At 38.4% G+C, this 15441-nt stretch overlaps 1 protein-coding gene across 2 annotated transcripts in view; it reads left to right on the top strand.

The window, feature by feature from the left end:
* The first annotated feature begins 6531 nt into the window (after positions 1-6531).
* The window catches only part of LOC129769341 (nascent polypeptide-associated complex subunit alpha, muscle-specific form-like), a 58997-nt gene continuing 50087 nt past the window's right edge, over positions 6532-15441 (top strand). For both annotated transcript variants that reach the window (XM_055771551.1, XM_055771550.1), the window contains exon 1: positions 6532-6858. In XM_055771551.1, the coding sequence (XP_055627526.1) occupies positions 6771-6858 (88 nt within the window). In that variant the 5' untranslated portion in view covers positions 6532-6770. The remainder of the gene's footprint in view (positions 6859-15441) is intronic.

The raw sequence follows: 15441 nt of genomic DNA, 5'->3' as shown, positions 1-15441 counted from the left end.
ACTTGCACGAGCCTCCACCAAAATTCCTGGTTGAAAAATACTGTTCCTTCTTCCGTAAATCATGCCAGTATCCGTTGAAACCATCAGGACCATCCAAATTGAACTTTTTTTCGTCTGTGAAGATAATATTGAAGAACTTTTCGTTATGGTATATAGCAAAATGTATTCTTTCGGAAACATTTTTGTCATTACATACCATGTCCCACTATCGGTTCCTGTGAGCTTTGGCAAAACACAGACGTCTTCCGATGTGAGATGGTGTAAGATGAGGAGCTTTAACCTTTAAGCCCTCTTTATGTGAAGATTTTTTACCAAACCTTGACGAATTGTCACCCGAGCAATATTTTAATCGAAATACTGCTTTATTTGCATATGCGATTTTGAAGTATTCGAAGCTGTTCTAGCTATTCCCCGCTTATCCCGGTCAGAGAACTTCGGTTTACGTGAAGCTCTCTCCTTCTTATCGTATCCTTGAGGATTAGCTAAATAACTGAGCACTACTTGATGGGATCATCCAATCCGACGAGCAATTCCTCTGATAGCAATATTTTCTTGATGAAAAGCATTGATTTGTCTCTCTTCTCTCTCCGTGAGCTCTTTTCCCTTCTGAATTTTCCTGATTTATTGATCAAACAAACTAAAACAACGGAAAATGTAACTGGTCTTATAGAAACTTGACACCTGAAAAATACAAAATCATTCGTTTACGTTCAGCGCTTGCACACACACATATGGAAATCATGCAATGTATGGTAGTCACCAATACCTACAAACTAGAATATAAATTGAAGCATTGTTTGTTTACAATGACACAAAGCAGCAAGATCATCACCTGGTCTTATAGAAGTTGGACAGAGTGTATGTGACCTCATTTATCTAACCTGGATAGGTTCCGGATCAGGTTTCCGAAGGAAGCGACCTCTTTTTGGCCACAACCAAAACTCTAGCATATTGTTGATCATTTCAAGAGTTTTCGGCCACATAAGGATAACCTGGCCGGATTTCATATGACCTGCAAATCAAGCTTCTAATCGAGATATGAGGAAGGCACGACTACATTTTTAGGTGGATTGAATCAGAATTTCGTATATTCAAACCTTTGAATTATTATTTGAATGAACGTAGGCAAAGAAATCAGTGCATACACTGTGTTTCACAACTATAGAACTACTCATTTTTTCTGAGTTTCCAGAGATATGTAAGAAGTCGGATGAATTGAAGTTTATAGTGTAGGATATAACAACTATCTTCATTTAAATTACTGTACATTTGTCCAGTAACATTTGTGACACTTTATTGTTGTGTTCAGGCGAGAATCATTCAAAAAACAAAAATTCCAGTGTTTGATAACTATAGAACCAGATGGAAAAACTTTCACTCCTTTACAGAATTAACGTTAATTTAACATGAATTACAATAAGTTTCTAATTCGTAGGTCATCTTTAGTTCTTCATCAGTTCAAATAATCCATTCGGGTGATTTTGACCAAGCTGCGCAATGTTGTAGTTTGTATCAGTTGATCCTTTTTTTTTAGCTCTTCAAATCATTCATACTGCTTGTAATATGCATCTTCGTACGATCACTCCTCATGAGTTCTTGATAGGTTTCTGATCTGGTAAACAAGCTGACAATCTGACAATCTGAGAATCTGAAGCCCCTATTCAATAAACTTGACTTTCCGGATTTTATGAATTGATGCCAAATTACCCAATTATACCATTGTTTGATATGTAAAAACAGCAGTAAATGATTCTGAAGAACTTCTTTGCACTTCTAACTGTTCATTCGTGTTGATGGTAACCTCCCTAAACCAGGCCATTTTGAGAAATTTCTCCCTAAACCATAAAAATCTCATTTCGAAAGCTGCGGCTCCAAAAACTAATGTGAAAGCTGATCCCATGGGTTTCACTATATCTGGAGAACTTCTCTGTTAAAAATGAATACAACTTGAATAGAATTTGTTCATAATGGAAGGATTTACGGAACGTGTCATATAGTTTTTCAACTGGTAACCTTGCAGGCGACAGTTTTATGGTTTGAGGATAATATTTTCAAAACGGCCTAGTTCAGAGAGCTTTTCATCAACACCAATGTACAGTCCGAAGTGCAACGAAGTACTTCAGAATCGTCTACTTCTGTTTTTGGATCAAAAACCACGTGATAATTGGGTAATTTGGCATCAATTCATAAAATCTGGAAGGTTATAGCATGGTTGAATGAATAGGGGCATCAGATTCTGGACTGGTCAGATTGTTTACCAAATCAAAACCCTGTCAGGAACTTATCAAGAGTGATCGGATGAATAGTAGATGCAGCTTACAAGTAGTATGAATGATTTGAGGAGCTTAAACGAGCAGTATCACTTGCGTAGAACGAAATACACACTACAACATTGCGCAGTTTGCTCAAAACCACACCCAATGGGTTATTTGAACTGATTGGGAACTGAAGATGATCTATCAATTATAAACTTAATGTAATTCTTTGAAACTGATGTTGATTTTGTAAAGGAGTGAGTGTTTTTCCATCTGGTTCTATAGTTATGAAACACTGGAATTTTTGTTTTTGGAAAGTTTCGCGCCTGAACGCAACAATAAAGTTCAAATGGCCAGTCTTTAAAATGAAGATTGTTATGCATTCGACACATACGATGAATCTCGAAGTTTTGGCAGGAGTATCCCCGCTTACTCTTCGGTTCACAGAATTATCCTACAGATTTCTCATCCGTTGCAAGATCATGAATCCATTGGTGATTGATAACTTCGAAAATCTACTCCAACTGATTCCTCAGTCAAGTTTTATGTCTTTATACCATGAGTACCTTACCCATGAAGTGCACCCTTCACCAGGCATCTCCAACCAAGTTTGCTTCCCTTACTTCTGCAATTCCTCTGTCATTTTTTATCTGTCCATGCGACAAAAAATCCATGGAATCCCAGATCATCTACGCTCTGATTCTATTCCGCCGATATTTTCGGCAGAATATGGGGGTAAAGTTAGATCTGATAAAATGTTCTTTACTGACGGTTCATTCATAAACGGGTCCACTGGCTTCGGCATCTTCAATGAAAATTCAAGATCCTTGTTCCGTGTATGTCGCTGAACTGGGTGCGATATACTACGCACTGGGGATCATTGAAACATTGCCCATCGACCACTATTTTATTTTTTCAGACAGTCTCAGCTCATTAGAGGCAATCCGCTCAATGAAAGTTGATAAACGCTCATCTTATTTCCTAACAAGAATAAGACAACTATTGAGTGTTTTGGTCGAAAAATTATTCAAGATTACCTTAGCATGGGTTCCCTCTCATTGCTCGATTCCGGGGAATGAGAAAGCGGACTCGCTAGCTAAGGTGGGCGCTTTAGAAGGCACACTTTTTGAAAGGCAAATTGCTTATAATGAATTTTTCCACATTCCTCGTCAGTACACGCTCGTAAGTTGGCAGCGCATGTGGAGTGGAGATGAGTTCGGTCGTTGGTTACACACGATTAACCCTAAGGTCTCGACGAGTGCATGGTTCAAGGGATTGAATGTAGGTCGTGATTTCATTCGCGTGATATCTCGGCTTATGTCCAATCACTACAACCTAAACGCGCATCTCTATCGCATTGGGCTCGCAGCAAACAATCTTTGTGATTGTGGCGATGGCTACCACGACATCGAGCATGTTGTCTGGACGTGTATCCGGTTCCATGCTGCTCGCTCTCAGCTCTCTAGAGCACTGAGAGCACAAGGCAGACAATCGGATATCCCCGTTCGGGATATCTTAGGTAGCCGGGATCCTGATCTTCTGCTTCATCTATACCTGTTCCTCAGAAACGCCGATATCATCGTTTAATGATGTTTCCTTCCTTGTGTCCCCGTTTCATATCTCTCCCATCCGATCGATAAACTTTTACTTAGTCGCGGCAATACATACACACACTCTTTACAGATGCACGGGCCGAAGGTTGTGCAGTCCACTGAACATTCAACAAGAGCCAAAGGTTGTACCGCTCATGACAACTCTACATGAACTGATGATTGCGCCGGTTAGTGACCATTCTATCCTGGATTCCTCGAGTCGAGAAAGACGCATCACGCTAGATATGAGGTACAGACTAGGGGGGCGTTGCTGATTAATGGTCAGCTGCATCCCAATAGGAAGTATCCCGTGTCGGGCACACGTACAGAGCATTGGAGACAGCAACATCCGAATTACGAAAACACTTGTAATACTAACCTCGAGCCAACCGCGAGTAATCGGTTACATATTACTAACATAGATAATAAGAAAAATTGTCAAAGTATTGAACTCCCGGCCCCGTGAGGCTAACGCCATATGAGCCTTGATAAAAATATATATTTTGGAAAAAAAAAAGTCCAACACTATATACTTCAATTCATCCGAATCCTTAAATATCTTTGGAAACTCGGAAAAAATTAATAGTTCTATAATTGTGAAATGCAGTGTATTACACTAGAAAATCGTGAGAAATAGATTGATCAATTTCACTCCAAAGCTATGTTTTAAAATTTTCGACATTTTTTTTCCAAACTAACGCTTGCGGAAATTTTTCAACAATAATTTTCATAACGTTTTGTGTCCTTAGCTCCAATGCTGGTCGTAGAAATAATTGAGTATAAATTGAAAAGAAATTTGGGAAATATTTACATTTTTTTTAAAATGATCAATTTGCTCCCAAATTACAGTACAACCAAGGGAATATAATCGTGTTCTTCTACTACTCCTTTTCCTTCACTGTTATCGCCCACCGGGCTCTGAAGGAGTCGTCAGCTCTCGTCTTCAAACGGTCAGACGTGATAAAGATTGTAGCCGGCAAGCGACCCTTAGGACCCTATCCCTGAATTTAGACTTAAGAGTTACATTTTTTCGTATTAAAACATTTTTTGCTAAAATCAATTGATTCCTTGAAGCGTCAAAATTAAATAATAGAAAGAACCTTTTTATCGGGAATTCTTCATGAAACCTTGGAATAAAGAATTCGAATAGCTTTTGGAAATGATTAAAAAGCTTTGAGTTTCATGCTCATCTTTCAGAATGACAATTTTTTTTACAACATTATGTATATAATAAACAACACAATTCTTACGATACTCAGAACTCTAACACAAGAATTCTTCCAATGTTAGAACTACTTACGAAGTTTACTTTTATGACAACTGATCTTTACTGATCCTGCACCGAAAGAACTACAATTGTCCAGTAGGGGAAAAGGGGGGAATTTTGACCACATAAGCAAATCGCTTAATATTATATTTCCAAACCAATACGGTCTAAATAAAAAATGTCACATTGTATATTAAGCTACACTTGTTTTCTCTCAATGACCTGCGTTGCTCTTTCAAGCTCCTCCTTCTTCCAACGTTGTCTGTCCATCCTCTTTTTGTAATTCAGCGGCATCTGGAATCAATTAGACCAAAGAAAAGCCTCAAACCTGTAGGACCAATTCACCCCACAGAAACGTGTCCACGTCACCCCACACAACATGCAAAAATTAAAATGCAATTAATTTCATTTATTGTTATCAAACTTACAGTTTCGCTACATCAAATTGTTCTTCTTCTGTAGGCGAACAGAACTGTACTGCACAATGCACGAAAAGTTTGTTTAATTAGCGGGAAAACCTTAAATCACTATCGGAAAACTCACATTTTTTGACGATCAAAGTGCTTGCTGTGTTCCTGCTACCGTTTCCCTCTACTTGTGAAGTTTTACCAAAGTTTTTTTTTACTTCAGGTACATACGGTTCAACAATAGAAGGAAATGCCATTATAAAAAATCCAAGTAGAGCCGTAATTTTTGAGATAAAGAGGTGGTCCAAATCACCCCGTGTTACCCTACTGTCGACAGTCGTTCGCCAATTACCTCAACCACTTGATACTCGTGCGTTTAGCTCTAAGGCGTTGTGGTTCCTTTGTCAGGCTTTCGGGCCACCATTGCCCAGACGCACCACAAGAACGTGATTTACCTTACAGCCCAGGTAGTACTAATCTATCAATTAAGTTGATTGAATATTAGAAATACACTACCAGTTACTAATTCAACAGCAACGAAAACTGCGAACAACACAAACGACAAACTCTCCCAGCAATAGTTCACTGTATCAATAAATGAAAACGCCATCGCCGCAACAGCTGTGACCGGCTTCACTCGGGCAGATTTATCACCAACTGAATCCATTGAAAGATACTCATCAAGCCTAATAGAATGTTGTTGATTGCAACCTTTTCCGATCTGCGACCTTGCGGAACGTATGTGGGCAGAGCCTGCACCTAGCGCGCAGCGCGCTCGGGTCGAGCACACAGATGAGCTCGCCGCCCCGGTCAGTGTTGATAAGATCAATCACAAGTCACTCAAAAGTAGCTGGCTGACTCAGCCGGGCTGAGAATTTTGCGAGCTCTTCTGGGAGAACACCTCGACTCGGTGAGAGAACACCTACGAGGAGAGCGGTTTGGGTGCCGCTAGTGACCGCACTATGACACGCAGAAGTCTGGAAGATTATATTTTAACATGATTTCAGCATTGCAACTTGCTCAGTTATTATTTGCACGTCGCCAGCACCAGTAGGTTGTAGTCTGAAGCAGTCTGAACTGCGAGTTCATCGAGTAGTGGAACACCTTAAAAATTTATCTGTGATCATTTTACAAACTGTGGTGGTATGCTAATAGGAAGGTACCGGAGTAATAAATCGTGATTCAAGTGTCAATAGTCCTGCAGACCGTGAGAGTGTTTGAAGAAGAATAAATTAGCCGAAGTGTCCGAATGATGAATCTTCTAGGTGCAAGAATTGTGTTCTTTGTTCTCCTGGCGGCGCCGTTAGTTCCTGGTCAGCAGTACACTGGCGTTAAATGTAATTATCCCACCGATTTTTATTTAGTTTTTAGAGGGACGTCAAAAACATTTATTTAGTGCGTCAGATTCTAGGAAAGTTTATTCTTTTATACATTGTGTCGGCAAATCACCGGCTTGGAACTAATCAGCTCACTGTCAAATATTCATTTGCGCTGTTTCTCAGAAGATATGAATCAGTTTCACGGATGAAGGAGTTACATTCATAACAAAATGTTTGAAGGTCACTTTTATGATGGCTTCCATACTGGACTTCATCATCCTGAAAGCCTACAGCTTACAGCGGGCTGGAAGCCGGGCGACGACTATTGAAGATAGCCGGGCGGTAGAAGGAAAAAAAACCCGGTGAAAGAACTCGAAGCTTGCGCCGAAGGTTTCTCGTTTGTTGTGTGGGATGCATTGGAGTCATTCTCGCACGGCAGCTTTTCGTGTATTGCTGCGAAACGATACGTTTGTGTGATTAATTCAATGCTACATACCATCAATGTACTCGAATGGGAACTAGTTTAGGACAATTTTCTGATTATATTCATTTATTACCGCTTGGACGCAATAAATGATCGGATAAACGATTCCGAAGATAATGTTTGCTGAAGAGATTAGCTGTATAAAAACATGCATGAGTGGTAATGGATTAATTTCATGTACATTATACAGCTAACCTCTGTTCAATCAATCATTCATCCTAAAACTTCTCCTCCCAAGTGTTACTCGTGATCCGATTCTTGTGTCCCACAACAAAGAAGTTTTAGAATATGTTCGTACCGGTTGCCTTTTTTTATGCATCATTAAGAAAATTCTTGCAGACGAAAAAACTCGCTATTGAATAGAACGTTTATTGCGGCGTTTCGAAACAGACAGTTGTTTTGTACGGATGGGATATCCTGTTACCCTGTTGCTTGTTTTTGTTACATGGGACGATCGACATGTGGATAATTTATTGACTTTTTTTTGTTGTTGTTGAACTCCTTAATAAGTTTCTCATTATCGCTGTCTATTTTTGTGTTATATCATTTTTGCCGACATCTTGACAGCAAAATAAGTATAGGGAATAACAGATATTGATATTGCTATTGATATTCTGTTTCCTCTTTCCTGAATCCAGCAACGTCCGGGATTTTTTAAACTTATTTTTATTCACTACATTGGTGAAGGTAATATTAATAGATATTAATGATGTTAGATTGTTTACAGGTCGTCATTCTCATTGGGAAACTTTGTGGTTTACCGTATATTGCAGTCGAATATGCGGTTCGTTGAGGTTCGTTCATTAGTTCTGTACTTTAATTCATTAGGACGACAGGCATCTGTTTTCTGTTGAATAAGTATTCTCTAAACCAGGGTTTCTCAAAGTGGTCGATATCGACCCCTTGGGGTCGATTTCGGTTTCCCGACAGAAACGAAAATTTATTTTGTGGGTCGACGGGGTCTGAACATTGACCCCTATAAAATAACACAAGTTCTTATTTGATATATTTAAGATGCTGCATAAGTTGTGTTACGTGAACCACTCTGCTATAAGAATGAATAGGATTGCCACATTTTATCCTGTAAAATTTTCTAAAAAAATGTGTCTTTATTATTAACAAAATTATTATTATTAACAAAAAAATCTGTATCCAAAATCTAACCGAAAAAATGGAAAGGAAGGTTTATTTAAATTTTGAATTGTTCTTATTTATGGTTTGCTTATGTCGTATCAATACAACAAAATAAATCATAAAAAAGTTTTCTCATAATAAATGTATGATGTAATTATACATGAGGGGCTCAGAATGCAAGGGGTGTAAGTGACTTGATCGATTTCTCTTCATCAACATTTTGTTTAGTAAATAACTCAACTGCAAAAACGTTCCAATTTAAGTTTGCTATAGAATCTGATAGATGAGGTTCTGACCTATTTTCCACATTGTCAAATACAGCTGGGAATGGTCATAACTTACAAAAGAGAGAGTCGATGTAGAGAAAACGATCAAATCACTTACACCCCTTTCATTCTAAGCCCTTCACATGGTTTTGTTGAGCTTTGCTTTTCCTAAATTTTCCGTCAATTTCATCCTTGACGCTCCTCCTTGAGCCGATACATAGTTCTTTGCTTTCAAAATAAAGTCCATCATTGTGGAAACCAACTGATTTCAGAGCTTTGTTTTGTTGGCATTGTAAAACGAGAATATTCACTCAAAACACGCTGATGAATGTGGAAGTATCAAAAAGTGCCCCAAAAACATCCTCAGCAGGAATGGAGTAGTGAGGTGACATTTCATACGGTTCAACATTTTTGTAAATCAAGGTACATAACTTCATGACGCAACGATAAAAAACAAATTTTATTAGTAAGAAGGTAGACAGAGAAAGTGAACTGTAGTTAATTTAACATTTAAATTTGAATTTGAAAAAATATCTTTTAATTCTATATCTTTGCAGAATTAGCTTAATTCTGTGTATACAGATTGTGTATCTGAAATTTGGCGAAAAATCTGTAAAATACAGAATATTCTGTATATGTGGCAACCCTGAGAATGACTAATATCTTAGTAGACAATATTATTGCTGTACATTTTAAAATCTCAGCAAGACGATGAGTGCGCACAAGATGAAAATAAAAAAGTACATAGAACAGAAAATGAAAAATTCGACAAGTAGAAAAACCGTGAACAGGTTCGTGCAAGATAATATGTTTGAGCGTACGAATCCTTCAGGCATGTTTAACATTTCTCTGCATTTTAAACATATACGCGATTTAACACGAAGGAAGCCGCCATCAAATTCATGCCCAAACATGCTCCTAATATTTTACTGCATAACAAGCTTGCCTTTAGGTTACAATTTCATATGTGTTTTGAAATACGTTGGAGCTAGAGTTATAATGTACTCAACTTCTAATTTAATTCAAGAGATTACAAGGTATTTACATAGCTAAATGAAGTGAACTAAAATAAAGTGATTGAAAAATAATTTAAAAAATGCTTGGTCATCTATGTGCATGGCGTAACAAAATTTTGTTTTAATTATTTCAGGAAACTTGAGATGAGTCGCGAAGAGAGATAAATTATATTCAATTTAATAAAGACCAACAGCTGGACGAGTCTACAATGAACCCAACAATGAAGCTCTGTTGATAAAGGGCGAACACGAAATTATTGCGACACCGAAAATATCATGCCAATTCTCTTATAATATTTAGAATCAAACCAACATTTTAGGGTAGTTTTATACATATATTTACTTCAAAAATCAAAAGAAAAGTTAATCGATGGAGCCTTGAGTGTAAAATTGAACGCATTTTCGCTTGATGCCCTCCATCAAAGTCTTTACAGTGTCATCCGGTACCAGTTTCTCAGTTTTTTTTCCATTTTCTTAACATGTCCTTCTCGTCTTTGACTGTCTTCTTGCTCTTCCGAAGTTCCCGCTTCATTATTGCCCAGTACTGCTCCACCGGGCGCAGCTCCGGACAGTTTGGCGGGCTCATGTCCTTTGGAACAAAATGGACAGAATTGGCCTCATACCACTCCAGGACACTTTTAGAATAGTGACATGATGCCAAATCTGGCCAAAATAGCGGAGCTTCGTCGTGCTGCTGCAAGAACGCCAAAAGCGCTTCTCGAGGCACTCAGATTTGTAGATCTCGCCATTTACTGTGCCCTTTGTCACGAAAGGCTCACTCCTCAGTCCGCAAGAGCAGATGGCCTGCCAAATGAGATATTTGGAGGCGAACTTCGACATTTTCTTCTTCTTAAATTTGTCGTCCACATCGAACATGCTCTTGCCGGTGAAAAACTCCAACCCCGGAATTTGCTTAAAATCGGCTTTTATATTCGTTTCGTCGTCCATCACACAGCAACCATATTTTGTCAACATCTTCTCGTAGAGCTTCCGTGCCCGAGTTATAGCCGTCGATTGTTGCCGCTCATCGCGGTTTGGGAAGTTCTGTACCTTGTATGTATGTAGTCCAGCTCTCTTCTTTGCATTCTGGACGTAGCTCTGCGACATGCCGATCTTTTTAGCCAAATCACGGCTTGAGACGTTGGGATTTGCTTTAATCATCCGCTTCACCTTTCCCTCCGTCTTTTTGTTCTCCGGTCCCGGTTTTCTCCCAGCTCCTTTGCCGTGGTCCAACGTCAACCGCTCCTGGAACCGCTACAACACTCTGGAGACGGTTGAATGGTGAATGTTCAACATTTTTCCCAACTGCCGGTGCGACAGATCAGGAAATTCCAGGTGTTTGGAAAGAATTTGTTCTCTCGACTCGCGTTGGTTCACCTCCATTTTCGTTGAATCGAAAAACACGACTTCTAGTTTGACAGCATGTAGACAATACACATCAATGAGAAAGTGTGCAAAATTTGGTTGATTTTTACCCAATGGTAAAAAAGTTATGCCCTGTTGAATGTGTCGCAATAATTTCGTGTTCGCCCTTTTGGGTATGTTCGATATACGAAAGATGAAAATATGTGCCAAGGACTGATTTTTGCTACATATATGAAGACCAGTGCTTGGAAATATCTCTTTCACATCAATCATTTCAGCTGAATTTCAGACCACATTCGATCATTATATCTTTGCGTTCGGGATACCTGCAAATGAACCAACTCCAAACCTCACAACCCCAGCAAGCCACCCACAGTTGATTCATTCAGTTTCGTTCATTCTCTTTTTCGTTCTGCTCTGCGTTCACGGAATGTGAACAAAAGGAAATATCCCTAGTTTTGTCATTCATTGATATTCATATACCGGTTCATTCAATATCAACATCGTTCTCGGACACTGACAAAACGGTAAAATTCATCGAGGAGGATAAGGAAGCACAGAAAATTTTAATAGTGACAACAAATGAGCGCTGAGGAGTGTGAAGAAATCGATAGTGTAAGCCGAGGAAGAGGAATTTTTAAATTGTTCAAGCAAGCAAGTTTTCCTCCTCAATTAAAATGGTATCATTTTACATAGTGAATACGAATATGAATTCCAATTGTCGGAAATGCTTCAAAAGACTTCAATTCCGAAGTAAAAAAGTACCGTTTTGACTCAAATTCCGAACACTTAATTTTAAAAACTAAAATTACCGAGCATCAATGTTGTTTTGATACTTATAAATGTTGTTATACGGAAGGGTATATCCTAAGAATATCGGGGTTTTCATTATTCAATTATTTACAACATTGATGATCAGTAAATTTAGTGTTTAAAATGAAGTGTTCGGAATATGAGTCAAATTGTATAGGTTTATTTAGTTCTATGATGAAAACTAAACAGTTTTGAAAATCAGGTTAAAAAAACCAGAGGTGCAAGATCGCATCTTCAAACAAAAAAAAATTGAAAATGGTGTTCAAGACACGACCGCATTGAGAATAATTCGAGCTTTTTTCGCAGACAGGTCAAACTGTGCTTTTAGAATGGCGGACGAAGTTCGCTTGTCGGTTCGATTTTGCAGAATGCTTCCTATGTAATCCTTAGAAATTTTTGTGAATGTGCGTGCAGATCTTGCGCTTTTGTTGACAATTCCGCTTAAACCACCGATTTGCGATGCCATTTCGGAATAATTTCAGAAATAACTAAATAAGCAAGGTACTGTCTCAATCAGAAAATCACACTATTATCGGGATGTTGAAAATGAACAGTCACAATATTCCTGACAATTCAATGGCAATGGATAAATGTGAATGAAGTCCCATGATTCGAACTTTTAAGAAAGTTCAGATAGAACAGAATGAATATGAATGAACACCATATGTAAGTTTGTTTGACGTCGAATGAATGACAGTAGTGTCGAAAAATGAAATAAACGCGTTACGCTGATAAAAATATATTTCCAATATTTCTTAACAAGTTCAATATGGGGGTCTAAGGTATGACTTAATTCTGGAAAAGGGGTCTCTTGCCCAAAAGAGTTTGAGAACTCCTGCTCTAAACAATGCATGCAACAAATTATGATTTGTGCATGATTGTCATCCACGGTTATTCTGCATAGTTCTGCATAGCTACATAGCAATAGCTAATTTCATTAGTTCAACAGAATGACATTAAAAATGATCGTGTAATTACACAAAGTTGGAATGACTGGCAATAATGACGAAAATCCGGATTTTCTTATATCGGTTTGTCATTCTTCAAAAAGGGCAGGGACACGTTCATTTTATTAATAAGATTGATTAAAGTAAGGTGCGCTGAGTTCATTTCATTACTGACGATGACTAATAATTTAATTTTAGGACAACAATGTATAAAGTACTGTATAAAGACTTGGCTTGGTAATGAGATCACCTTCAATGAACAGGAGTTCTTCAGGCAAATAACCCATCATAGTTCAGAAGATGGTCGACGGTTGTAGATGCAGATGGAATTTGCTTTGATTATCCTGAGTTACACCCAATACAAGTTTCATAAATAGCTTCCTTCAAAACAAAATTTTGAACAAGAACATTTATTGCTCAAAAACCATAAATTTTGTACTCAAATTCTACGCCCAAGATTGAAAGTGTAGCGTCACAAAGTGTAGTGTCACAACCTTATTCAAACGATGTGCACAAACAATCTACGATGATTTGATATTCCGGAAGGTTATATCGCTTGTAGCAGCCTTCCAAGTTGCAAAACAAATTTACCGTTACAAAAACGTTTGTTTTCTTATGTTTATGAGTACAAATAAATGCCATTAGGAATCCAAAAACATAATACATCTATCGCACGTGTCTATTTTTATTTCCATTTTTTTCTCTCCGCATTGTTCCGATGTGTATCCGTAAACATTCTCCCCGAACAGGAAGTCAGACACCAAAACAAGATCGAATTATTTTCCACGTTTGATGATATAATGATGGCGGTGATTTTTGATTCATCGATCCCATGAACTTGAATTCTATCACACAACGTTCACACCCAAAACATGAATAATTCATTGCGATTGGAACAGGTCAGGAAAGCGTGTGGAAACTGTCCAAACGAGATGTATTGATGGTGCACATCAATTCAGCTTAGTTTGAGAGAATGGTGTTTACTTTTACGCTTCACCGCTTCGCGAGATTTGAATTCTGAAACCCGAACACGGTTTGCATATATTTTTCACTCTAGCATCTTCATAGAATTTGACATTTGAGGTTGAAGCACGCGCAAAGCGAGGCTTACGTAACGTCATTAGACGTGTATTAATGTCTTTCATCTATCATTAAGTGGTTGTTTTCCGAAAACTATTAGCATGAAAAATCAGATTGCATTCGAAACACGAGACGGTGTCATTTAAACTGCCTCGGAATGGAATCAGATCTGTTCTTCTGTTGATGATCTGCACCCCGCTTCAAGCGTTGATCAATGCGCGCAGCGTCGATCAAGTCGCCTTTACATGGTCCTTACCGGTCAAGAACGCCAACTTTCGCGCGGCATTCAACCGGCACTCGCAATCGATATCAATCGAGCGGTCGAGTACATACTGAACGGTAGTGGATCTGTTGTGCGCGCGTACATTAATCAGAAATGGTCGGCTAAGATCACTCGCCGAGGCTCTTTCTGGGTGGTCAAAGGTGCTTGACATTCGGTGCCGAGCCTCAGAAACACGACAGAGAAAAAAAAAAGACAAATACGTTGTGTATGATCACATCGGTGAGAGCTGGCCTTTACAGGCGGCGGTGAGAGTCCGTGCGTTTTGGCGGTCGCGGGTGATTATTCGGTTTTTGTTTGAGACGTAAAAATAGGTGAAAATGTCAACCGTGTGCAGAGTTGGGTTCGCGCTGTAGTTGGTTTGTTCTGTTGTATCTTCCCCCAAGATGAATGAAAGTATTGAGCGTTGTTCAAGCCACAAAACGTAAACCGTAATTTTTGTATTGAGTGAGTGGATATTTGTCAGAGCTCTGACTTCTTTGGCATTAAAATGGTGTGAGCTAACTGTGTTGATACCTGATGTTCACACGCCACAAGTATTTCGAAAAATGTCATCGCTCTTCTGACTGACATCTTTAGCTCAGGTTATGTTTGCCAATTTTATCAGATATAAAAACAAGTTTATCTCCTTATAATTGGACGTTCAACAACACAGTGCCGATTTTCAGCCGATTACTTTGTTGTGCTCAACATAAATCCACAAATCATATAAAAGCATTAGAAGGGAGTGAGCAAATGTCACTAATGATTCCTCTCGCGAATGCATTGGAGCAGTAGAGCAATAAACACACTTCGCCTTGACCTCCCTTGACCTATAACTGTTGATACTTCTTTTCAAGCCTTAAAGAAAATTGTTGCAACGGAATTTTGTTGCTTGCTGATTCATTGGGCGCCATCAAATAGGAATATATGCTTTCGCATCAGATTTTATGGCTTTTGTGTGGTTTGATTGTTTTATTTCAAATGAGCGTTTAATTGTTCCATTATAGACTAAAAACCCTATGTTGCTTGCATGTATATTAATTGAAATTCTGTCGAACAATGCTAATTGCGAGTTGAATCTGAATCGTAAAATGATATGACGTTTCCTACATGCTTAGCATTCATAATTTATATATTTCAACTTGTTGAAGTGATTGTGTGGAAAAAATGGGTTCCTCCTGTAAATGATTTCTATGGAAGTGTCTCAGTGTTGTGAAGTTTTTATTATTTTTTT

The sequence above is a fragment of the Toxorhynchites rutilus genome, chromosome 2 (genome assembly GCF_029784135.1).
Source record: "Toxorhynchites rutilus septentrionalis strain SRP chromosome 2, ASM2978413v1, whole genome shotgun sequence".
NCBI classification, from domain to species: Eukaryota; Metazoa; Arthropoda; class Insecta; order Diptera; family Culicidae; genus Toxorhynchites; species Toxorhynchites rutilus.
Note: the sequence above shows the minus strand (reverse complement) of the source record. Positions and strands in the feature narration are given on the sequence as shown.